This window comes from Pan paniscus, chromosome 20 (assembly GCF_029289425.2).
Source record: "Pan paniscus chromosome 20, NHGRI_mPanPan1-v2.0_pri, whole genome shotgun sequence".
Classification (NCBI taxonomy): Eukaryota; Metazoa; Chordata; class Mammalia; order Primates; family Hominidae; genus Pan; species Pan paniscus.
Genome location: NC_073269.2, coordinates 23,206,522 through 23,231,135, shown reverse-complemented (window position 1 = coordinate 23,231,135; position 24,614 = coordinate 23,206,522). Strand labels below are relative to the sequence as shown.

Here is a 24,614-nt window from a genome sequence, read left to right as displayed (position 1 = left end):
ATTTTGTATGCCCTGGAGGTTGATGCAGATCATTGCTCAAATCCCAGTGCCTGTGTTACCACAGGCAAGTTCCTCAACCTCCCTGTGTGTTGGAACAAAGGTCCGCGGTTTTTTGTTGTTGTTGTTTTTTGAGACTGAGTCTCACACCGTTGCCCAGGCTGGAGTGCAGTGGTGCGATCTTGGCTCACTGTGACCTCCGCCTCCCGGGTTCAAGCGATTCTCCTGCCTCAGCCTCCTGAGTAGCTGGGATTACAGGCACATGCCACCACACCTGGCTAATTTTTGTATTTTTAGTAGAGACGGGGTTTCGCCATGTTGGCCAGGCTGGTCTGGAACTCCTGACCTGAGGTGATTCACCCACCTCGGCCTCCCAAAGTGCTGGGATTACAGGTGTGAGCCACTGTGCTCGGCCAGACCTCTGATTTTGAGGAAGGAGACCACTGGAGGCAGAATTCCCCTCCTCTCGCTCACTCAGCACATGGTCACTGGCTGCCCTGGGCCCAGCACCACCGAGAATAGAAACCCAGTGACACGGGGTCCCCTCTATCCCCGGGCACCCAGGTGAACTCCAGCCCCACATAAGGACACATAGGAAGTGTATGCATATTTCAAGTGTTTTATTTGCTTTCTGTGGTGTCAAATTTGGGGTCTCCTAGAGCCCAGCCCCAGGCAGAATCCGGCATATCCTTCTCCGCCTGGGGGGTCCGGGACACAGGAGTTTCAGAAAAGGCACTGGCAAAAGTTCTAGGGCGGGGGTCAGGGAGAAGCCACGCTGAGCCTGGAGGGACCGGGCCCTCCTTCGGCGGCAGAAAACACAGTCACCTTTGGCAGGGAAGGGTTTTTTCCTAGAAAGAAATTTAAGACAAGATAAAAACCTGAGATGTTAGAGGAGCCCCCAGGACCAAGCCGGTGCTCCCCTGGGCAGGCAGAGAGTGAACTCGGCTTCCAAAGGCTCAGGGGAGGCTTGCCCGGCCCTCAGCCAGGCTCAGATGCCACAGGCCTTGGCAAGCAGGAAGCCTAATTCAAATCCCTATGTGGAATCTCCTTGAGACAAAGTGTCACGACACAAAACCCCCAGGCCCCAGACCCCACCTCTGAATGGCTTGGGCCAGACGCTGGTCTGGATCGTCAGGAGCCACGGCCACTACCCAGTGACCAATTCCTGTCCCTTTTTGTGTGTTCTGTGAGCGCTGGAGAGGCAGGCACTTCTGTGGGTAACTGGGGGAGGCACAGCGGGGAGAAAGAGCAGGAGGAGAAAGGGAATTTGGGGGAGGGGGAGCAGTTTGGGGTGGGACTGGGTCCCTCAAGTCCTGGGAGTCCCCCCCCACTCAGCTTGTGACAACTGTCCTGGAAACCAGGGGACAGAGTCTCTCAGCAGGTATGTTCAGCGTCCACCCGGGAATTAGCTTTCCAGACGTGGGCACTGGGCAGCGCCTGCCCCTCAACAGCCATTCTGCCAAGGGTCTAAGTGGAACCCCAGCCCTCGGCCGGCCTCCTCACTGCAAAAACGGGGATGCTTTCCCTCCCAACCAGCAGCCCCGGGCCCTCATGAAGCACTTGTGCCCAGGGAAGGGAAATTTAATCCGGATTATAAAAACAAAGCCCTCTCCTGCCCCCTCAAGTTAGGATGCCGAGGATGGGTGGCTGCATGGGGCAACCTGGCAAAGACCTGCCTCCTTGACCATGATCAGCACCCCATGCTGGCCGTCACGTGGCTCCCAGAGGCCTCAGGATAGAGGCTGGGGCTGCGGAGAATAGGGCTTTGTCCAGCTATCTCCAAAAGGGACGTCTAGGTTCAGACGCCACAAGAGGCAGAGAGGTCAAAGGCCAACAGTCTAGACAATGGCAGCCAAAAGGGGGCTGGCTGTGCGGGACAGATTTCCATGAGCCATCCCCCTCCACCTGGTCACCTCCCCAGGGCACTGGAGTGCAGGTGTAAACATACCAGCTGGTCTTGCTTCCTGGAAGAAACTTCCAAGACTAAAAGGCATCTTGAATCTACTTTTCCAGCTCTCCCATCTGCCCCAGAGTGGATACTTTCTGTTCTAGATGTTTCTATGCCAGCAACGTGCAGAAAAGCAGAGCAGGGAATTTTTGTGTGTGTGTGTGTGACAGAGTCTTGCTATGTTGCCCAGTCTGGAATGCAGTGACGTGATCTCACACCACTGCAACCTCTGCCTCCCAGGTTCAAGCAATTCTCCTGTCTCAGCCTCCCAGGTAGCTGGGATTACAGGCGCACACCATCCACTCTTGACTAATTTTTGTATTTTTAGTAGAGATGGGGTTTTGCTATGTTGGCCAGGCTGGTCCCAAACTCCTGGCCTCAAGCGATCAGTCCGCCTTGGCCTCCCAAAGTGCTGGGATAACAGGCATAAGCCACTGCGCCTGGCCCCCCCCTTTTTTTTTTCTTAATTTTGAGGCAGGGTCTTGCTCTGTTGCCCAGGCTGGGGTACAGTAGTGTAATCACGGCTCATTGCAGCCTTCACCTCCTGGGCTCAGATAAGCCTCCCAACTCAGCCTCCCAAGTAGCTGGGACTACAGGTGCTTGACACCACAACTGGCTAATTTTTTTTTTAAATTTCTGTAGAGATGGGGTCTCGCCATGTTGCCCAGGGCTGGTCTCGAACTCCCGGGCTCAAGCAGTCCTCCCACCTCAGCCTCCCAAAGCACTGGGATCACAGACATGAACCATCTCCAGGATTCCCCTCCTTGCCGAGAAACTACTGCCATCTGGGACATTTCCTTCACACATCTGGCTCTGATGGGGAAGCTGTGATTTCGGCCCCCACCCCCTGTCCCTGCCCAGCCCTGCCTCTCCAAGTGGCCTCAGGTTTGTTCCAGCCCTTGATTGGAGCAGGTGGGCTAGGTGGCCCCAAGCTCAGCCCACCCACCTTGAATTCCTGCTTCTTCCTTTCTTTCCTTTCCACTCCATCTTATTTCTTTTTTGAGCTACATCCCCACACGCATGCTACTGACCTTCTTTGGGGTGGGGAGGGGGTGCTAGGGGCCGAATAAAGGAATAAAAGTGCACAGACTTGGGCATCTTAAAAGAGATGCCATCATCAAGTTGGTCAGGGTACCAGGTGCCCTGATCACTGTCCCTGCACCCCTGTTCCCTGCCTCAGCACCCTCCATGAGGACTCATCAGGGAAGCCCCCCCAATCACTTCTCACCTTTCTCCCCCAGCCTTCCCACCACACCCCTCAGCCTGTCTTTTCACCATTGACACTTGCCACCCCTATTCCTCTTCCCAACACCTGCCAAGTCCCACCCACTTTGCAGACCCTTCCTATGCCACCTGTAGCCCCTACCCCAGGCTCTGAAAATGAGGCAAGAGGGAATGGGACTTGGTCCTTCCCTTCTTGCATGAGGATTTTTTTTTTTTTTTTTTTTTTGAGACAGAGTCTTGCTGTGTCACCCAGGCTGGACTACAGTGGTGTGATCATGGCTCACTGGGGCTTCAACCTCCCAGGCATAGGTGATCCTCCTGCCTCAGCCTCCTGAGTATCTGGGACCACAGGCATGCACCACCACATCTGGCTAATTTTTGTATGTTTTGGTAGATATGGGGTCTCTTGCTATGTTGCCCAGGCTGGTCTTGAACTCCTGGCTCAAGGGATTCTCCTGCCTCAACCTCCCAAAGTGCTAGGATTACAGGTGTGAGTAACCACACCTAGCCCACATGAGGATATTTTAAGCCAAGACCCAACAAAGGTGGAAAAACACACCAGAGAGTGCACAGATGAGTTCCACCAAAAGAAAAATATTTGTAAAAAACTTGGCCAGGTGCAGTAGCTCACACCTGTAATCCCAGCACTTTGGGAGGCCAAGGCAGGCAGATCACCTGAGGTCAGGATTTCAAGACCAGCCTGGCCAACATGGTGAAGCTGCATCTCTACTAAAAATACAAAAATTAGCCAGGTGTGGTGACGGGCGCCTGTAATCCCAGCTACTCGGGAGGCTGAGGCAGGAGAATTGTGTAAACCCAGGAGGTGGAGGTTGCAGTGAGCCGAGATCACGCCATTGCACTCTAGCCCGGGTAACAGTGTGAGAATCCATCTCAAAAAATAAAAATAAAAAATAACAATGAGAAAAATAAAATGAGCCAAATGTTGTGCATTATGAGGAAGGATGGGATACTGGCTTGACTCAGTAAGGAAATGTGAAACCACTGCAAGAATACAAAGATGACACACACACACGTGACAATGAGCAGACAATAGGTTATATCTCTAAGGAGCTATGTCACACAGTGCTTTAAACACAGAGGCGAAATGAAGACAAAAGAAAGATGGAAGTGTGGAGCCCGGGGCAGGTGCTTAGCTCAGTTCAGGCCTCGCACACCCCCTTCCCCATTTTGCCCCTGTCTTGGCTAGACCTGTTTTCTCCTCAGAGGCCCACAGACCAGACCTTTGAGGAATAGAGCAAGATGAAACCTGAAGTTGCTTTCCACCAGACCTCTGGGTGACCCCTGAGTCTTCAGTTGTTCCCCACATTCAAAAGAGGCCACAGCTTCCCTTCACAGAAGCTGGGGGGACAGATGCAGTGATGTCTCCCACACTCTGGATTTCTCAGGACACAGAGAGCTACCAGGGGTGTGGAGGGGGCATTTCCAGCAAAAAAAAAGGCTGGCATGGAGGGAACAATAGTGTCCCTACTCATTTCCACCTGTCAGTTACAGTCCACACCCCCTGCCAGGCGCCCACTGCAAGTCACCCGCCAGCATCCACCTTCCCCTCCAGAGAAAGCCCAAGACTTGGAAAATGTGTTTCACAGAAACCCATCAACCCCGTTCCCAAACTATCTAGAAACCCAACAGAGGTAGGAACCACTGCCAGCATCGGAACTGGAGACAAGGAAGGTGAACGCTGAAGAAAACAAAACTCTCAGCTGCTTTAAGAAAGAACTGGGCTGGGTGCAGTGGCTCATGCCTGTAATCCCAGCACTTTGGGAGGCCGAGAAAGGAGGATCAGTTTGAGTCCAGGAGTTCGAGACCAGCCTGGGCAACATGGTGAAACCCTGTCTGTATAAAAAATTTAAAAATTAGCCAGGTGTGGTGGTGCATGCTTGTAGTCCCAGCTACTCAGGAGGCTGAGATGGGAGGATCACTTGAGCCCAGGAGGTAGAGGCTGCAGTGATCCATGATCACACTACTGTACTCCAGCCTGGTCAACAGAACAAGACCCTATCACAAAAAACAAACAAACAAACAAAAACCTAGATGTTGGGAAACCAACAAGATTAGATTCCAACTGTGTCACACTCAGGGAAGCAGTATAGCCACATTCCTCCAGGCCAAAATAGAAACTGATTTCCAGAACGTGCATTTCACTCAATTACTTTCACTGTGGGGGTCGTCCTCTCTCCCTAATGGGCAGCAAGATATGGCTGAACTTACATCATCTGAGGAAGTTTACATCATCTCATCCATGCCTGGTAAGTTCAAGGTTACCAGGAAGTGAGATAAAAATCGACTCCTGACTCCTGGGCGCGTGTCCAAAAGCAATCTACATAAAACCCTTTGGCCGCCCGGAATTCCTCCTGCTCAGACATGCCGGGACATGCCGAGCTCTGCCAACTCCAGCCCCCGTGCCCCCGTTTTGAGCCCCCCGCGCCACCCCGCTAAGGAGAACAACAAACTCGTCCCAGCACCAAAACCCTGAAGCTCCAGGCCAGAAGTAGGGGGGGTTTTCCGCTGATGTGGAGTTTTACATATTAAAAAAGAAAAGTCAAAAGCAGACAAAATCCGCCTTTCCACAGGTGGCCCTGGTCTCCATGGCGACAGCTCATAGCTTGGTGTTGAAAGGACCACGACCCCCATGGCCACATCTGGGGCAGCAGTCCCACCCCGTTGCCTGGCCACGGACCCCATGCCTTAAGCAAGGGGGCCTCATTTTTGGCCCTAAAACAAAGACATGCCATCTTAAGTCCAATAGTTTTGAGACAGAGTCTCGCTCTGTCACCCAGGCTGGAGTGCAGCTGTGCAATCTCAGCTCACTGCAACCTCTGCCTCCCAAGTTCAAGCGATTCTCCAGCCTCAGCCTCCCGAGTAGCTAGGACTACAGGCACTCATCACCATGCCCGGCTAATTTTTGTATTTTTAGTAGAGGCCGGGTTTCACCATGTTGGCCAGGCTGATCTTGAACTCCTGATCTCAGGTGATCCGCCCACCCTGGCCTTCCAAAGTGCTGGGATTACAGGCATGAGCCACTGCGCCCGGCCAAGACATGGCATCTTAAGTCCAATTTTCAGGGCAGGAGGCAAAAGTGGCCTCACCCTGGTGGGCGAGTGGGGGTGGGGGGAAAACACTTTTGTTGTTGGCTAAAAAGCCTGCATTTTAACCAAAGGGAATATAAATTATTCTGTGCCCAAACTAGCACTATTTAAAAAAAAAAAAAAAAAAAAAAAAGAGAGAGAGAGAAGAAAGAAAGAAAGAAAGAAAAAATGCCATATCCCAGGGTGGCCCCAGAAAGGGCCAGGCTGTTGAGCACAGTTCAAGGTCGAGGACGCATCGAGAGGCTTTTAAATTTGGTAAAAGCCAGTCTTGGATATAAAATGAATTCTGAAATTCCTTCACCAACGGACAGGAAAGCAGGTGAACATATGGCCCCAGCCGTGGTATCGCAGCTCATGGATCCACCAGACCAAGATTCTCCCTGGGCATCTGGACCTCCCAGGCTGGCCTCCCTGGTCACGGCAGCTGTGTCCCCAGATGCAGGGAGGAAAATGGGAGAAAAAAAAATTTTCACCACTTCCCTCAAATCAACCGGAGCTTTTGTAGAGAAGGAGGAAGAGGAGGTGGGCAGATCAGAATCTCTCTTCCAGATCGGATCCCCAAGCTGAAGAGCTTGTCTTTTCCTGGCCACACCCCAGAGGGTGGATGTCCCCTCGTGGGGTCCCCAGCAGGATGAAGTCTTAGGAGACCTGAGCGTCCCTCAGTGTTTGTGGCAATAGTTGATTTTGCCCTCTGACTGCTCCAGGAGGTCCAACATCTCCTCAATGATGGCTCTCAGTGCCCTGCCCAGCTGGTCCGCGTTGTACGGCTTCCCCAGTGGGGGCACGTGGACGAAGGCTGATCGACCGTGACTCTGGTACAAAGAGGTGTAGTAGGTAAAGTCGCAGAGATATCTAAGCCGCAGGGCGTGGTGGGTAAGAGAGAGACCAAAACGGGGTCAGAGGGGCAATCCGTAGACCAAGGTGACAGCACCCATCCAAACCCAAGGGAAGACTCCAGCCTTACCAGCAACCTACAAGATGGAATAACACTCTCCTCCCTCCCCAGGTTGGCAAAGATGAAAAAAAATCACCAGGGGTGGTGGCACGTGCCTGTAGTCCCAGCTACTCAGGAGGTTGAGGCGGGAGGATTGTTTGAGCCCAGGAGGTCAAGGCTGCAGTGAGCCATGACTGCACCACTGCACTCAGCCTAGGTGAGAGTGAGATCCTGTCTCTTTAAAAAACACACACACACACACACAAAAAAAAAAACAAAGAAAACTTGATAACTCCCAGTGCTGTGGCACATGTGGGGAAATGGGCAGAGTGAGCTGTTGCTGGTGGGAATGCACGCTGGTTGTCCCCGTGTGGAAGGCAATTTGTCAGGCTAGTAAAATTATAATCACCCAGACTTTACAACCTGGTATTTCCATTTTTTGTTTATTGAGACAGGGTCTCACTCTGTCACCCAGTTTGGAGTGCAAACTCCTGGCCTCCAGCGATCCTCCTACCCCACCCTCCTGAGTAGCTGGGACTACAGGTGTGCACCACCACCACTGGCTTTTTTTTTGTTTTTTTTGAGACAGAGTCTGCTCTGTTGCTCAGGCTGGAGTGCAGTGGCACAATCTCAGCCCAGTGCAACTTCTGCCTCCTCGGCTCAAGTGATTCTCCTGCTTCAGCCTCCCGAGTAGCTGGGATTACAGGCGTGGGCCACACCACGTCTGGCTAATTTTTGTATTTTTAGTAGAGACAGGGTTTCACCATGCTGGCCAGGCTGTTCTGAAACTCCTGACCTGCAGTGATCCGCCTACCTCAGCCTCCCAAAGTGCTGGGATTACAGGTGTGAGCCACTGTGCCTGGCCCTATTTCCAGTTTTTATTTTTATTTATTTATTTTTTTGAGACGGAGTCATACTCTGTCACCCAGGTTGGAGTGGAGTGTTGAGATCTTGGCTCACTCCAACCTCTGCCTCCCGGGTTCAAGCGATTCTCCTGCCTCAGCCTCCCGAGTAGCTGGACTTACAGGTGCCTGCCAGCACATCCGGCTAATTTTTATATTTTTAGTAGAGACGGGGTTTCACCATGTTGGCCAGGCAGGTCTGGAACGCCTGACCTCGAGTGATTCGCCTGCCTCGGCCTCCCAAAGTGCTGGGATTACAGGCGTGAGCCACCACGCCTGGCCTATTTCCCGTTTTTAGATCTACCCTCAGGAACCATCTGCACAAGGGTACAAGAAAGTACAAACAGGGATGCTCCCCATCGTATTATGTATAAAAGCAGGAAAACAGAAAGCAACCTAAAGCCCACTGACAGGGAGTGGCTTAGTAAACTCTGGTTTATCCACACCATGGAATCCTATGAATCCGTTTACAAGGAATGTGGTACAGCCAGAAAAAAATGGAGAACTCGCCAGATGCGTGTTGAACGCTCACAAATGAAAACTAAGGAACATAATTCTCAGTAAGTGTGACTTTCGCCGTGTGACTCCATCCACGTAAAAGCAAAGCAAAACAAGACAAAATCATAAAGCAGCAGGCCAAGTGATGTAGATATGTACGGAAACGTGTCAGTCAGTAGGAGCTTCACGGTTTCCGTGTCTGACTTATCAGAGGGACCGCTATGGAAAAAGAGAAGGAATGAGAATTTTTCCCAATTAGACATATGAGGATATGTTCTAGAGTTACCTATGATTAAAAATTAATTTTATAAAGAGACTGATGGAAGCTGGGTATGGTGGCTCACACCTGTAGTCCCAGCACTTTGGGAGGCTGAAGTGGGAGGATCCCTTGACTCCATGAGTTCGAGACCAGCCTGGGCAACATTGCAACACCTTGTCTCTACCAAAAATACAAAAAAATTGGGCTGGGTGGCCGGGCGCGGTGGCTCACGCCTGTAATCCCAGCACTTTGTAAGGCCAAGGCGGGTGGATCACCTGAGGTCAGGAGTTCAAGACCAGCCTGGCCAACATGCTGAAAACCTCATCTCAACTAAAAATACAAAAATTTTCTGGGCGTGGTGGCAGGCACCTGTAGTCCCAGCTACTTGGGAGGCTGAGGCAGGAGAATCACTTGAACCTGGGAGGCAGAGGTTGCGGTGAGCTGAGATTCTGCCATTGCACTCCAGCCTGGGCAACAAGAGCGAAACTCTTGTCTTTAAAAAAAAAGAAAGAAAATTGAACTGGGTGCGGAGGCTCACACCTGTAATTCTAGCACCTTGGGAGGCCAAGGTGGGCATATTGCTTGAGCTCAGAAGTTCAACACCAGCCTGGGCAACATAGTGAAACCCCATCTCTACTAAAAATACAAAAATTAGCTGGGTGTGGTGGTGGGTGCCTGTAATCCCAGCTACTCTGCAGGCTGAGGCAGGAGAATCGCTTGACCCAGGAGATGGAAGCTGCAGTGCAACAAGATCGAGCCACTGCACTCCAGCCTGGGTGACAAAGCTAGACGCAGTCTCAAAAAAACTAAAATAAAATAAAATTAGGCCAGGCGCGGTGGCTCATGCCTGTAATCCCAGCACTTTGGGAGGCCGAGGCAGGCGAATCACCTGAGGTCAGGAGTTCGAGACCAGCCTGGCCAACATGATAAAACCCTATCTCTACTAAAAATACAAAAATTAGCTGGGTGTGGTGGTGGGCACCTGTAATCCCAGCTACTCAGGAGGCTGAGGCAGGAGAATCGCTTGAACCCGGGAGGTGGAGGTTGCAGCAAGCCAAGATTGTGCCACAGTACTGCAGCCTGGCTCCAGCCTGGGCGACAGAGCAAGACTCTGTCTCAAAAAAAATAAAAATAAAAAATAAATTAGCTGGGTTTGGTTGTGCTACCTGGGAGGCTGAGGTGGGAGGATCACCTAAGCCCAAAAAGTCAAGGCTGCAATGAGCTGCGATTTTGCCACTGCACTCTAGCCTGGGATACAGAACGAGATCCTGTCAAAATAAATAAACAACTAAATAACAATTAGTTTTCAATTAAAAAAGAGAAAAAGTTAGCTTTAAAAAGAACTCAGTGGTGTGCAGTGGCTTTTGCCTATAATCCCAGCACTTTGGGAGGCCGAGGCACAAGGATCACTTGAGCCCAGGAATTCAAGACCTGCCTGGGCAATGTAGCAAGATTCCATCTCTACAAAAAATACAAAAATTAGCTGGACGTGGTGGTGTCCATCTGCAGTCCCAGCTACTCGGGAGGCTGAGGCGGGGGATCACTTAATCCCAGGAGATGGAGGCTGCAGTGAGCTGTGATTATACTACTTGACTCCAGCCTATGCAACAGAGCGAGATCCTGTCTCCAAAAACAAAAATCTTGATGGTAAATCCAGGCATTCCTTCCTTCAGCTACTCAACTGCATTGACCAATAGCTGCCTTTGAGTTGGACAAGCGCACAGATTAGGGAAAAGTGAGGAAGCTGGTGCTGGGAGGGTATAACTTGGTCTGGGGAGTTGGAGAGGCCTACAAGTCACAAGGAGGTGACTCGTGTTGGAATTAAGACTGGAAAGAGGGCCAGGCGCGGTGGCTCAGGCCTATAATCCCAGCACTTTGGGAGGCTGAGGTGGGTGGATCACTTGAGGTCGGGAGTTCGAGACCACCCTGGTGTGGCCAATATGGCAAAACCCCGCCTCTACTAAAAATACAAAAGTTAGCTGGGAATGATGGCGCACGCCTGTAATCCCAGCTACTTGGGAGGCTGAGGCAGGAGAATCACTTGAACGTCAGAGGCGGAGGTTGCAGTGAGCCAAGATCGCGCCAATGCACTCCAGCCTGTGCTACAGAGCGAGACTCCATTTCAAAAAAAAAAAAAAAAGACTGGAAAGAGGTGTTCCCAGAGGAAGGTGTTCTGGGCAGAGGCCATAGGGTGTTCAAAGGCCCTGAGGCTGGAGTGAGCTTGGTGTGTTTGAGGAGCAGGAGGAAGCTGGTTTATGTGTCTGGAGTGCAACGGATACGGGGTGAGTAGAGGCAGAGCGGGGTGGAGAGGCGGGCCAAGGGCCAGGGTTAGAATTTTATTCTATGTGCAATGGGAGCCATAGGGAAGGTCTAGGAAAGGAACACATGCATTTATTTATTTAGAGCCAACAGGGTCTTGCTCTGTTGCCCAGACTGAAGTGCAGTGGCGCTATCACAGCTCACTGCAGCCTCGAACTCCAAGCTCAAGGAATCCTCCTGTCTCAGCCTGCTATTTTTTTTATTTGTTCAGATGGGGTCTCCTTATGTTGCCCAGGCTGGTCTTGAACTCCTGGGCTCAAGCGATCCTCCTGCCTTGGCCTCCCGAAGTGCTAGGATTATAGGCATGAGTCACTGCGCCTGGCCCTGATTTAAATTTATAAAAGACCTTTTGCAATAGAATCATCTCCCTCAACATTCGTGTTCACCTGGGACCTCAGAATGTGACCTTATTTGGGCCAGGTTTGGTGGCTCATGCCTATAATCCCAGCACTTTGAGAGGCTGAGGAGGGTGGATCACCTGAGATCGGGAGTTCGAGACCAGCCTGACCAACATGGTGAAACCCCATCTCTACTAAAAATACAAAAAATTTGCTGGGTCTGGTGATGCACGCCTGTAATCCCAGCTACTTGGTAGCCTGGAGCAGAAGAATTGTTTGAGCCAGGAGGCGGAGGTTGCAGTGAGCCGAGATTGCGCCATTGCACTCCAGCCTGGGCAACAAGAGCAAAACTCCATCTCAAAAAAAAAGAATGTCACCTTATTTGGAAAGAGGTTCTTTGCAGATGTAATTAGTTAAATTAAGATGAGGTCGGCTGGGCGCAGTGGCTCATGCCTGTAATCCCAGCACTTTGGGAGGCAGAGGTGGGTGAATCACCTGAGGTCGGGAGTTCGAGACCAGCCTGACCAACGTGGAGAAACCCTGTCTCTAATCAAAGTATAAAATTATCCGGGTGTGGTGGTGCATGCCTATAATCCCAGCTACTTGGGAGGCTGGGGCAGGAGAACCGCTTGAACCCAAGAGGTGGAGGTTGCAGTGAGCTGAGATCACGCCATTGCACTCCAGGCTGGGCAACAAGAGCAAAACTCCGTCTCAAAAAAAAAAAAAAAAAAGTCATACTGGATTAGGATGAGTCCTAAATATAATGACTGGTGTCCTAATAAGAAGACCACACGGCCACACACAAAGGGAAGAAAGTGATGTGAGGATAGGGGCGGGGACTGGAGCGATGTGTCTACAAGCCAAGGATGGCCGGCAGCCACCAGCTGCAGGAGAGAGGCCTGGGACAGATTCACCCTCAGCACCTCCAGAAGGAACCAGTCCTGCTACCACCTTGACCTTGGACTTCTGACTTCCAAGGCTGTTAGACAATACATTTCTGTTATATGAAACCACCCAGTTTGTGGGTATTTGTTATAGCAGCTCCAGGAAATTAACACAGAAACTGACTGCTTGGGTTGGGGTGGAGGCAGCAGGGAGGAAGACTGAGATGGAGGCTGGGGCAGTGTCCAGGTGGGAGATGCTGGGGGCCTTGGTGGGGACCGTGATGGTGGGGAGAAGTGGGCAGATCCATGAGTCCCAGGAGCAGAACCAACGGCGCCTGCTACGTACAAATACTTGGCTCTGTGCCTAGTATACACTGAGTGCTTGGTCCAAAGAGGCCAAGGTCAACACGCTTGGCTTGTTCTACACCAGGCTCAGTGGGTGGAGGAGGGAAATCCCCACTCACTCCCACCCCACAGGGCCCTACCTGCCGGCATCCTGCGAGATGGTCACTGACACATCCAGGCCCAACGTGGTGACTCGCTTGCACACAGCATCCATGTCGATGATGGAGTCAATGCTTTCAGGCCCGTCCTCCACGCAGCACTGGGAGCCGGGGCAGAAGCGGCAGTTGTCCAGCCCCTTGTAGCCCTTGTTGTGTCCACATTTCTCCAGTGTGACTGTGGTCGCCATGCCTGACACCCCCACATGCACCACCAGCTGCACACAGACAGGGGCAGGACTTAACATGGCCTGCCCGTGGGACTCAGAGGGGTCCCCCTGAGGCCAGGGAAAAGGCAGCATCCTTAATGAGCTCTGCCTGGGGTTGTGTTGTTTCTGACCTCTTGCTGCTAGAATAGACCCTGCAGTCACCCTTGGAAAAAGGTATGCCATGTAAGACAGGCAAGAATTTGAAACATGAAAGGCTGTTCACTGCAGCTGTTCTTGTTATCAAAATCAAATACTGCAAACAAGCTAACTAGCCATCCAGCGGAGTTAGTTCAATAAATAATGAGCTGCTATGCAGGTGTTAAAATGCCAATGCAGTGTTTTTGTTTCTTTGTTGAGATGGAGTCTTGCTCTGTTGCCCAGGCTGGAGTGCGGTGGCGCGATCTCAGCTCACTGCAACCTCCCCTCCCTGGGTTCCAGCGATTCTCTGGCCTCCGCCTCCCAAGTAGCTGGGATTACAGGCATGCGCCACCACACCTGGCTAATTCTGTATTTTTAGTAGAGACAGGGTTTCACCATATTGGCCAGGCTGGGCTCAAACTCCTGACCTCCGGTGATCCACCCGCCTCAGCATCCCAAAGTGCTCGGATTACAGGCGTGAGCCACCATGCCCGGTCTTGTTTGTTTTTTTAAGAGACTTGTTCTGTTGCCCAGGCTGGAGTGCAGTGGCATAAAAATCTTGGCTCACTGCAGTCTTAAATTCCTGGGCTCAAGCAATCCTCCTGCCTCAGCCTTCTGAGTAGCTGGGACTATAAGCATGTACCATCATGCCTAATTTTTAAATTTTTTTGTAGAGATGGGATCTCACTATGCTGTCCAGGCTGGTCTCAAACTCCTAGACTCAAGCAATCCTCCTGCCTCGGCCTTCCAAAGTGCTGGGATTACAGGCATGAGCCACTACCCTTGGCCTGGATAGCCCTTTGGGTTTTTTTGTTTTTTTGAGACAGGTCTTGCTCTGCTGCCCAGGCTGGAGTACAGTGGCACAATCTTGGCTCACCGCAACCTCCGCCTCCCGGGTTCAAGCAATTCTCCTGCCTCAGCCTCCCGAGTAGCTGGAACTACAGGCGCCCACCATCACACCCGGTTAATTTTTTGTATTTTTAGTAGAGACAGGGTTTTGCCATGTTGCCCAGGCTGGTTGCGAACTCCTGAGTATAGGTTATCCACCTGCCTTGGCCTCCCAACGTGCTGGGATTACAGGCATGAGCCACCATGCCCGGCCTGAAAAGCCCTTTTGAGGACAAGGCTGTATGGCATTGGTCACGTGATCTGATCAGGACCAAAGCCACCTAAGTCCTCCACATGAAGGGTGCCAACCTGTAAGTCCTGATGAGGAAGTGCCGCCCCTTGGCACCACTCACCTGTGGACTGTGCTTCTCCCACAGGGCGGGGATGAGTCTCTGGACTGTTTGGTACTCAACCGGAATCTCGTACACATGCAGGTCCACGCTGTCGCCAAGGCCTAGCTTTTCTAGCTCCTGGAAGAGAGGAGAGTGGGAGTGTCATGGCCCCAGATGACAGCTATGGGGATAATGCGCTCTCTGGGGGTGAAACAAACAGGCGTTCTCCAGACTCATTCTGCAGGATGGGAAGGGTGTGTGTTGATTTAGTTCAAAGCCCCTCATTTCCTTCCCCACCCTCTTGCCTCAAAGTCTCTCTGTATCTCTATGGAAGGTGACATGATTCTATGGTCCCTGGGGTTAAATCCCAGGCTCCTTGGACTCAATCCTGCCTGTGTGACCTTGGGCAATCCACTTAATCTCTCTGAGTCTCAGTTTCCTCATCTGTAAAATGGGAATAACAGAGTATCAGGCCAGGCGTGATGGCTCAGGCCTGTAATCCCAGCACTTTGGGAGGCCAAGGTGGGCAGATCACCTGAGGTCAGGAGTTCGAGGCCAGTCTAGCCAACATGGTGTCACCCCATCTCTACTAAAAATACAAGAATTAGCTGGGTGCAGGGGCACACACCTGTAATCCCAGCTACTTAGGAGGCTGAGGCAGGAGAATCACTTGAACCCGGGAGGCAGAGGTTGTAGTGAGCCAAGATCACGTAACTGCACTCCAGCCTGGGCAACAAGAGCGAAACTCCATCTCAAAAAAAAAAGGCCAGGTGCGGTGGCTCATGCCTGTAATCCCAGCACTTTGGGAGGCCGAGGCAGGCGGATCACGAGGTCAGGAGATCGAGACCATCCTGGCTAACACAGTGAAACCCCATCTCTACTAAAAATACAAAAAAATTGGCTGGGCGTGGTGGCGTGCGCCTGTAGTCCCAGCTACTGGGGAGGCTGAGGCAGGAGAATGGCATGAACCTGGAAAGCAGAGCTTTCAATGAGCCAAGATTGTGCCACTGCACTCCAGCCTGGGTGACAGAGCAACACTCCGTCTCAAAAAAAAAAAAAAAAAGAGTATCGACTTACCTCACAGGATAGCTTTCAAAATTAAATGTGCTCACTCACGTTAACAGTTCTAAGCACAATGTCTGGCATATTTTAAGTGTTCAAATGACATTGGCTGCCATTATCCTATTACTGTTATTATTTTAGAAATGGGGCTGGGTACAGTGGCTCATGCCTGTAATCCCAGCACTTTGAGAGGCTGAGGCTGGAAGATCGCTTGAACCCAGGAGTTTGAGACCAGCCTGGGCAACATAGTGAGACCTGGCCTCTACAAAAACTTTAAAAATTAGCTGGGCATGGTGGTGCACACCTGTGGTCCCAGCTATTCAGGAGGCTGAGATGGGAGGATTACCTAAGCCCAGGCGGTTGAGGTTGCAGTGAGCTATGATCGTGCCACTGCGCTCCAGCCTGGGCAGCAGGGTGAGACCCTGTGCCCTGCCACAGAGTCTTTTATTTATTTTATTTTATTTTATTTTATTTTGAGACAGAGTCTCGCTCTGTCACCCAGGCTGGAATGCAGCGGCGCCACCTCGGCTCACTGCAAGCTCCGCCTCCCGGGTTCATGCCATTCTCCTGCCTCAGCCTCCCGAGTAGCTGGGACTACAGGCACCCACCGCCACGCCCGGCTAATTTTTTCTATCTTTAGTGGAGACAGAGTTTCACTGTGTTAGCCAGGATGGTCTCGATCTCCTGACCTCGTGATCTACCTGCCTCTGCCTCCCAAGAGTCTTTTATTTTTTTGAGACAGAGTCTCATTCTGTCACCGAGGCTGGAGCGCAGTGCTATGATCTCGGTTCACTGCAACCTCTGCCTCCTGGGTTCAAGTGACTCTCAAGCCTCAGCCTCCCCAGTAGCTGGGATTACAGGCATGCGGGATCACGCCCAGCTAATTTTTGTATTTTTAGTAGAGATGGGGTTTCACCATGTTGGCCAGGCTGGTCTCAAACTCCTGACCTCAAGTGATTCACCTGCCTTGGCCTCCCAAAGTGCTGGGATTACAGGGGTGAGCCACTGTGTCCAATTTGTAAAAAGAAGCCTCTCTAGTATTCACAAAAGCCAAAAGGTAGAAATAGCACAAATGCCCATCAACAGATGGATAAATGAAATATGGTCCATCCATCTGATGGAATACGATTCAGCCATGAAAAGGAAAGAAGCACTGATCCCTGGTACAATGTGGATGAACTTTGAAAACATGATGCTGAGTGAGAGAAGCCAGACACAAAAGGCCACATATTGTATGATTCCATTGATATGAAATGCCCAGAGCAGGCAAATCCATAGAGACAGGAAGCAGACGAGTGGCTGCCAGGGGCTGAGGGAGGGGAATGGAGAATGGCTACTGATGGGGACAGGGTCTCCTTTTTGGGTGATGGAATGTTCTGGAACTAGATAGAGATGATGGTTGCGCAACACAGTGAGTGTACTTAATGCCATGCAATTATATACTTTAAAATGATTAATTTGGCCAGGTACAGTGGCTCATGCCTGTAATCCCAGTGCTTTAGGAGGCCAAGGCAGGAGGATTGCTTTAGCCCAGGAGTTGAAGACCAGCCTGGCCAATACGGCAAAACTCGAAAATACAAATTAGCTGGATGTGGTGGCACATGCCTGCAGTCTCAGCTAATTGGGAGGCTAAGGTGGGAGGATTGCTTGAGCCAGGGAGGGGGAGGCTGCATGCAGTGAGCAAACATTGCACCACTGCGCTATGGCCTGGGCAACAGGGCAAGGCCTTGTCTCAAAAAAAAAAAATGAACCAGGCCCGGTGGCTCATGCCTGTAATTCCAATACTTTGGGAGGCTGAGGTGGGTGGATCACCTGAGGTCGGGAGTTCGAGATCAACCTGGCCAACGTGGTGAAACCCCATCTCTACTAAAAAATACAAAAATTAGCCGGGCATGGTGGCAGGTGCCTGTAATCCCAGCTACTCAGGAGGCTGAGGCAGGAGTATGGCTTGAACCTGGGAGGCAGAGATTGCAGTGAGCGGAGATTGCGCCACTGCACTCCAGCTTGGGTGACAAGAGTAGAACTCTGTCTCAAGGAAAAAAAAGAAGATTCAACCTGTTTCCAAGTAACTCAGCAGTATCCCAGAAAAAGTTGAATAACAGTGAGAGGTGGCTGAGTACGGTGGCTCACGCCTGTAATCTCAGCACTTTGGGAGGCCGAGGTGGGAGGATCACCTGAGGTCAGGAGTTCGAGACTACCCTGGTCAACATGGAAAAACCCTGTCTTTATGAAAAATACAAAAATTATCTGGGCGTGATGGTGCGCACCTGTACTCCCAGCTACTCGGGAGGCTGAGGCATGAGAATGGCTTGAATCTGGGAGGTGGAGGTTGCAGTGCGAGCCCAGATTGTGCCACTGCACTCCAGCCTGGGCGACAGAGCAAGACTCTGTCTCAAAAAAAAAAAGACAATTATATTTTTCAAAGGCCCCACCATCCGTTCCGTCAACAAACCTACACTAATTCCCATCTTCACACCACAGAGGTGACAGGGCACACATCATGTAGACCTGTTTCTTTCTTTCTTTTTTTTTTTGAGATGGATTATCAAAAATCATTCAGTGGTATGATCTTGTCTTACTGCAACCTCTGCTTCCCGGCCTCAGGAGTTCCTTCTGCCTCAGCCTCCCGAGTACTGGGATTACAGTACTCCCGAGTACTGGGAAAACACCCAACTAATTTTTTTTTTTTTTTTTTTTTTGAGACGGAGTCTCACTCTGTCACCCAGGCTGGAGTGCCGTGGCGCAATCTTGGCTCACTGCAAGCTCCGCCTCCCGGGTTCATGCCATTCTCCTGCCTCAGCCTCCGGAGTAGCTGGGACTACAGGCGCCCACCAGCATGCCCGGCTAATTTTTTTGTATTTTTAGTAGAGATGGGGTTTCATCGTGTTAACCAGGGTGGTCTCGATCTCCTGACCTCGTGATCCGCCCGTCTCGGCCTCCCAAAGTGCTGGGATTACAGGCGTGAGCCACCGCGCCCGGCCAACACCCAACTAATTTTTGTATTTTTAGTAGAGACAGGGTTTCGTCATGTTGGCCAGGATGGTCTTCAATTCCTGAGATCAAGTGATCAGCCCCCCTTGGCCTCTCAAAGTGCTGGGATTACAGGCATGAGCCACTGCACTCAGCCCCATGCAGACTTGTTTCTAATCTATTATTCACACACCTGAGAAATCCCATAGTATTTTTTCTTTTAGAGATGGGGTCTTGCTACACTGCCCAGGCTGGTCTTGAACTCCTAGACTCAAGCGATCCTCCCACTTTAGCCTTAGTTGAGACTACAGGCATGTACCACCACATCTGGCTTGTTTTTACATCGATTTTATCTTCTTCTTTTTTTTTTTTTTGAGACGGAGTTTTGCTCTTGTTGCCCAGGCTGGAGTGCAATGGCGAGATCTCGGCTCATCGCAACCTCCACCTCCTGGGTTCAAGTGATTCTCCAGCCTCAGCCTCCCAAGTAGCTGGGATTACAGGCATGCACCACTACGCCTGGCTAATTTTGTACTTTTAGTAGAGACAGGGTTTCTCCATGTTGGTCAGGCTGGTCTCGAACTTCCGACCTCAGGTGATCCACCCACCTCAGCCTCCCAAAGTGCTGGGATTACAGGCAAGAGCCACCATGCCTGGCCTGATTTTATCCTTTTTTAAAAATTGTATTGAGACAAAGTCCAACAGCACTTAAAAGTAAAGTTTTGTTTGGTTTTTTTGAGATGGAGTCTCATTCTGTCACCCAGGCTGGAGTGCAGTGGCGCGATCTGAGCTCACTGCAACCTCCACCTTCTGGGTTCAAGTGATTCTCCTGCCTCAGCCTCCCGAGTAGCTGGGATTACAGGCACCATGCCCCGCTTATTTTTGTATTTTTAGTAGAGACGGGGTTTCACCATGTTGGCCAGGATGGTCTCCATCTCCTGACCTCATGATCCGCCCACCTTGGCCTCCCAAAATGCTGGGATTACAGACGTGAGCCACTGCGCCCGGCCAAAAGTAAAGTTTTTAAAAAGATTTACTGCTGCTTTTCCATTCATAGGCAGTAAAAAAGCAATTCTGAGACAGGGTCCAGCTCTGGTCACTGAGGCTGGAGTGCAGTGGCGCCATCAGCGCTCGCTGCAGCCTTGACCTCCAGGGCTCAAGTGATCTTCCTACCTCGGCCTCCCAAAGTGCTGGGATGACAGGCATGAGCCACTGTGCCCAGCCATTGATTTTATCCTGCAACTTTGTTTGCTCCACTCAGCAGTCTATTTCAGAGAACTATCTACATTACTATACGGAGATCTCAGCGCATCCTTTTTTCTGCTGCATAATACTCCACCTCAGAAACTGGTCACTATGGATTTAAACATTCCCCTACATTGGAACATCTAAGTGGCTTCTAATTTTCCTTACTGTAAAGCCAAGCTGCAGTGAACGTCCTCATGCAAACTTCTCATGCTGATGGGTGGGGCATAAATGCCAAGTAGGGGCATTGCTGCACTGCAGATCAGTCAATACATACTTGCTATTGAGAGAGATCGTTACACTGAAGCCTGGTTTTCCCACCTCATATTCAATACGTCCCAGAGGAGAAAATTTTACCGTTTATAAATGCGTCTTCCCCTAATCTCCAAGAGGAGACCCACAGAGCTCTTTTCTCTTAAAAACAAATCAACAGGCCGGGTGCAGTGGCTCATGCCTGTAATCCCAGCACTTTGGAAGGTCGAGATGGATAGATCATTTGAGGTCAGGAGTTTCAGACCAGCCTGGCCAACATGGTGAAACCCCGTCTCTACTAAAAATACACACAAAAAATTAGCCAGGCGTGGTGTCGCATGCCTGTAGTCCCAGCTACTCGGGAGGGCGAGGCAGGAGAATCGCTTGAACTTGGGAGGTGGAGGTTGCAGTGAGCCAAGATCACACCACTGCACTCCAGCCAGAGTCTCGCTGTGTCTCAAAACAAACCAACAAACAAAAAACAAATCAGCAGCCAGGCACAGTGGCTCATGCCTGTAATCCCAGCTACTGGGGCGGACCACTTGAGGCCAGGAGTTTGAGGTCAGCCTGGGCAACACAGTGAGACCCCATCTCGAAAAAAGACCAAAAAGCCCCCACACACCAAATGACACGAAAAGCACAGACAATAAACGAAAAATAATCGATAAACTGGATTTCATCAAAATTAAAAACAAAATTAAAATATTTAAAAGAATGAGTAATCTCTGTTTGGACCAACCTGGAGGGATTTCCCGGCATGACCCGTGGCGAGACTGTGCCACCTTCTGGGCAAGGAAGGAATGGGAGCGGCGATGGGGACGGGAGGGAGACTTCTATGCAAAAAACTCATCGCATGATTTTGACTTTTAAACCATTTCAGTGTTTTACAAAATCAAAAAAAATAAAATAAAACAACCCATAGTCCCATATCAACAGATCTGCCTCTTTTCTGTCTTTTCCCTAATGGGCACAAGGTGATGTCTTGAGTCTCATGGGATGTGTTACTTTAAAAATCAACAGGGAAAGCTGTATTCAGAAAAATAGGGTCAGGGGTGGGTGGCTCACACCTGTAATCCCAGCGATTTGGGAGGCTGAGGCAGGAGGATTGCTTGAGACCAGGAGTTCAAGATCAGCCTGGCCAACATGGCGAAACCCTGTCTCTACTAAAAATACAAAAATTAGCTGAATCCCAGCTACCCAGGAGGCTGAGGCATGAGAATCACTTGAACCCGGGAGGTGGAGGTTGCAGTGAGCTGAGATTGCGCCACTGCCCTCCAGCCTGGATGACAGAGTGAGATTCTGTCTCAAAAACAAAAATAAAAAACAACAAACAAACAAAAAAACAAGAAAGAAAGAAAACCACTGTCAACATATACACATACCCCAAGACCTGCAGTCACAAGAGAGGTGTTCACGTGTGTGTTTGCCAAGACCCACCTGATGGCAGGGCTCGGTGGCTCACACCTATAATCCCAGCTTCTTTGGGAGGCCGAGGTGGAAGGATCATTTGAGCCCGGGAGTTCAAGACCAGCCAGGGCAATATAGTGAGATCCCATCTCTACAAAAAATAAAATTAAAAAAATTAGCCAGGCATGGTGGTGCATGCCTGTAGTCCCAGCTACTTGGGAGGCTGAGGCAAGAGGATCGCCAGAGCCCAGGAGGTCGAGGCTGCAGTGAGCTATGATTGTACCACGGCACTCCAACCTAGGCAACAGAGCAAGACCCCATCTCAAAACAAAAAAAAGTTTCTCACCAAAGTGATAGGGAAATTTCAGGTCTGTTCACATTGCCTGATGTAAATTATCACTCAATTTTAAATAGGGTAACGGCAGGGAGCCACCTGCCATACAGTGTATCTGGCACTAGAAGGAAGTGTGTGGCTGGTAATCTGGCTGAAGTCTTAGCCTCTGAACACGCTCTGTTCCAAAAGGGCTGGATGGTTCTCCTCCAGGAGAAGGGGGGCAGGGCACCCCAAGTCCCACATCACTTTGCCGGGAGCACACCCGGCCTCATGCACCATCAGAGCATACACTGTGAAAGGACGGGGCTCGGGCAGATGCCCCATTGTCTACACCCCATCTACCTGACAGGACCCCGCCACGCAGCCTCATCTGACCGATTCCCCTGACCCCACGACAAAGACCCTCTTTGTTCCCTGGTAATATCCTTAGCAGGTCTGTCTAGACTCACTGTGGCAGCAATTGTCCCGTGATGTTACCAAGTTCTGTGACCCGGGTCCTCCTCACCCAGCGTTGGCAAGAGACGCCCCAGATGGCCCCGAGCCCCGGAGCTCCCCAGCCCTTAACACCCACCTGTGCCTCCTCGGAAGAGAAACACAGCCAGTGCCCCAGTCCACCCTGAGAGGTAGGGGAGACGGGACACACGAGACACATGGTGCCTCCTGCTTGGGGTGCTGGGGGCAGCTGCCATCCCAGGAAAGACAAGGGGGGGTCCCCTCTGTACCCCACCAACTCCCACCTCCTGAACACTGCGGGTGGGAAACAGTTCCACCTATGCTGTGGGCATGACTTCACCCAGGGGACAAAGAGAAAGGATCAGAAGAGACGGAGACAGGCCGGGCGCGGTGGCTCATGCCTGTAATCCCAGCACTTTGGGAGGCCAAGGCAGGCGGATCACGAGGTCAGGAGTTCGAGACCAGCCTGACCAATATGGTGAAACCCCGTCTCTACTAAAAATACAAAAATTAGCTGGGCGTGGTGGCGTGCACCTGTAGTCCCAGCTACTTGGGAGGCTGAGACGGGAGAATCACTTGAACTCGGGAGGCAGAGGTTGCAGTGAGCCAAGATGGCACCACTGTACTCCAGCCTGGGTGACAGAGTGAGACAGACTCTGTCTAAAAAAAAAAAAAAAAGGAGAGACAGAGAGATGGAGTCAGAGAGAAACAGAAATGGGGAGAGAGAGAAGGGGAAAGAGACAGATTCAGAGAGAAAGAAACAAGGAGACAGAGACACACACAGGGAGAGAAACTGAGACACACGGAGATTAACAAAGATAGAGAGAAAGAGAGAGAAAGGGGAAGAGATAGTAAGACCCAGAGAGAGAGAGACAGGGAGACAGAGAGAAACAGAGAAGGCTGGGCATGGAGGTTTATGCCTGTAATCCCAGCACTTTGGGGGGCTAAGACAGGAGGATGGCTTGAGCCCAGGAGTTTGAGACCAGCCTGGGCAACATGGCCAAATCCCATCTCTGCAAAAAAAGAAAGAAAGAAAGAAAGAAAAAAAAAAAATTAGCTGGGTGTGGTGGTGCATGCCTGTAGTCCCAGCTAATTGGGAGGCTGGGGCGGGAGGATCACCTGAGCCCGGGAGGTCAAGGATGAGGTGAGTTGAGATTGCTCACCTCACTCATTCAAGCGACCATTGAACTCCACTCCAGTCTGGACGACAGAGTGAGACCCTGTCTCAAAAAAAAAAGAGAGCAAGAAAGAGAGAAACGGAGAGAGAAAGAAGGGACAAGGTGGGAAGGAACAGAGAAACCCAGAGAGAGAGAGGCAGAAAGAGACGAGAGGGAGAGGAAGAAAGACACAAGAGAGAGAAACAGCTGGGTGCGGTGGCTCACACCTGTAATCCCAGCACTTTGGGAGGCTGAGGTGGGCAGATCACCTGAGGTCGGGAGTTCGAGACCAGCCTGACCAACATGGAGAAACCCTGTCTCTACTAAAAATACAAAATTAGCTGGGCGTGGTGGTACATGCCTGTAATCCCAGCTACTCAGGAGGGTGAGGCAGGAGAATTGCTTGAACCCGGGAGGCGGAGGTTGCGGTGAGCTGAGATTGTGCCATTGCACTACAGCCTGTGCAACAAGAACGAAACTCTGTCTCAAAAAAAAAAAGAGAGAGAGAGAGAAACAGACACACACAGATAGAGAAGGTGAAAGTGACAGAGAGAGAGACAGAAGAGACAGAGAGATGAAGAGAGACACAGATATGAACAGATAGAAGGGAAAGGGACAGAGAGAGACCCAGAGGGAGCAAGAAGGGAGAGACACAGAGAAGTACTTAGGGGGTCCCTGAAGGATGAGGAGCTTCCGAAAAATCGGTCACGGCAGGAAGCAATTGCCACCCACAGTGCAGAACAAAACACCCATCTTTGGGTGGAGGTGACGCCTGGCAACAGTTGCCTGCATTACACCAACAACACTCCAGGGCACATTTTTTGGAGGAATGGATTCAACCCATCCAGCAGTGACACCTTTCTAACAGGCAAATCCAGGACAGGAAGGAACCAAGCAGCAACTCCAGGGGCGGTTCTCGCAGAGGTGTGGCACCTGGAAGCTGCTTGTTCCTGCCAACTTATGGAACAGGCAAAATTCACCTAGTGGCGCAAAAAAGTCTGCAGCGGTTTACATCGGGAGGGCTTGGGAGTACTTGGGGGAGAGGCTATGTGGGGCTTCTGTGAAGAATGCGAGGAAGAACCAGAGAATGTTCGAGATCTTGACCTGGCCTTGGGGGTGCACATATGTAAAATTTCTTTTTTTTTTTTTGAGACAGAGTCTCGCTTTGTCACCCAGGCTGGAGTGCGGTGGCACAATCTCGGCTTACTGCAACCTCTGCCTCCTGGGTTCAAGTGACTTCTGGCTAATTTTTGTATTTTT

General features: G+C 51.0%; 1 protein-coding gene across 7 annotated transcripts in view; it reads right to left on the bottom strand.

Annotated features, from left to right (window-relative positions):
- Nucleotides 1-600: 600 nt before the first annotated feature.
- PGPEP1 (pyroglutamyl-peptidase I) overlaps nucleotides 601-24,614 on the bottom strand; it is a 29,320-nt gene continuing 5,306 nt past the window's right edge. For 2 of the 7 annotated variants that reach the window (XM_003817775.4, XM_024926694.3), the window contains 3 exons: nucleotides 14,499-14,615; nucleotides 12,896-13,128; nucleotides 601-7,128 (listed from right to left, as the gene is read on the bottom strand). In XM_003817775.4, the coding sequence (XP_003817823.1) occupies nucleotides 6,936-7,128; nucleotides 12,896-13,128; nucleotides 14,499-14,615 (543 nt within the window). In that variant the 3' untranslated portion in view covers nucleotides 601-6,935. Of the gene's footprint in view, nucleotides 7,129-7,167; nucleotides 7,448-12,895; nucleotides 13,129-14,498; nucleotides 14,616-24,614 lie in introns of those variants that run through there. The other 5 variants (XM_008971035.2, XM_014342579.2, XM_055104448.2 and 2 more) reach the window with 5 other exon arrangements.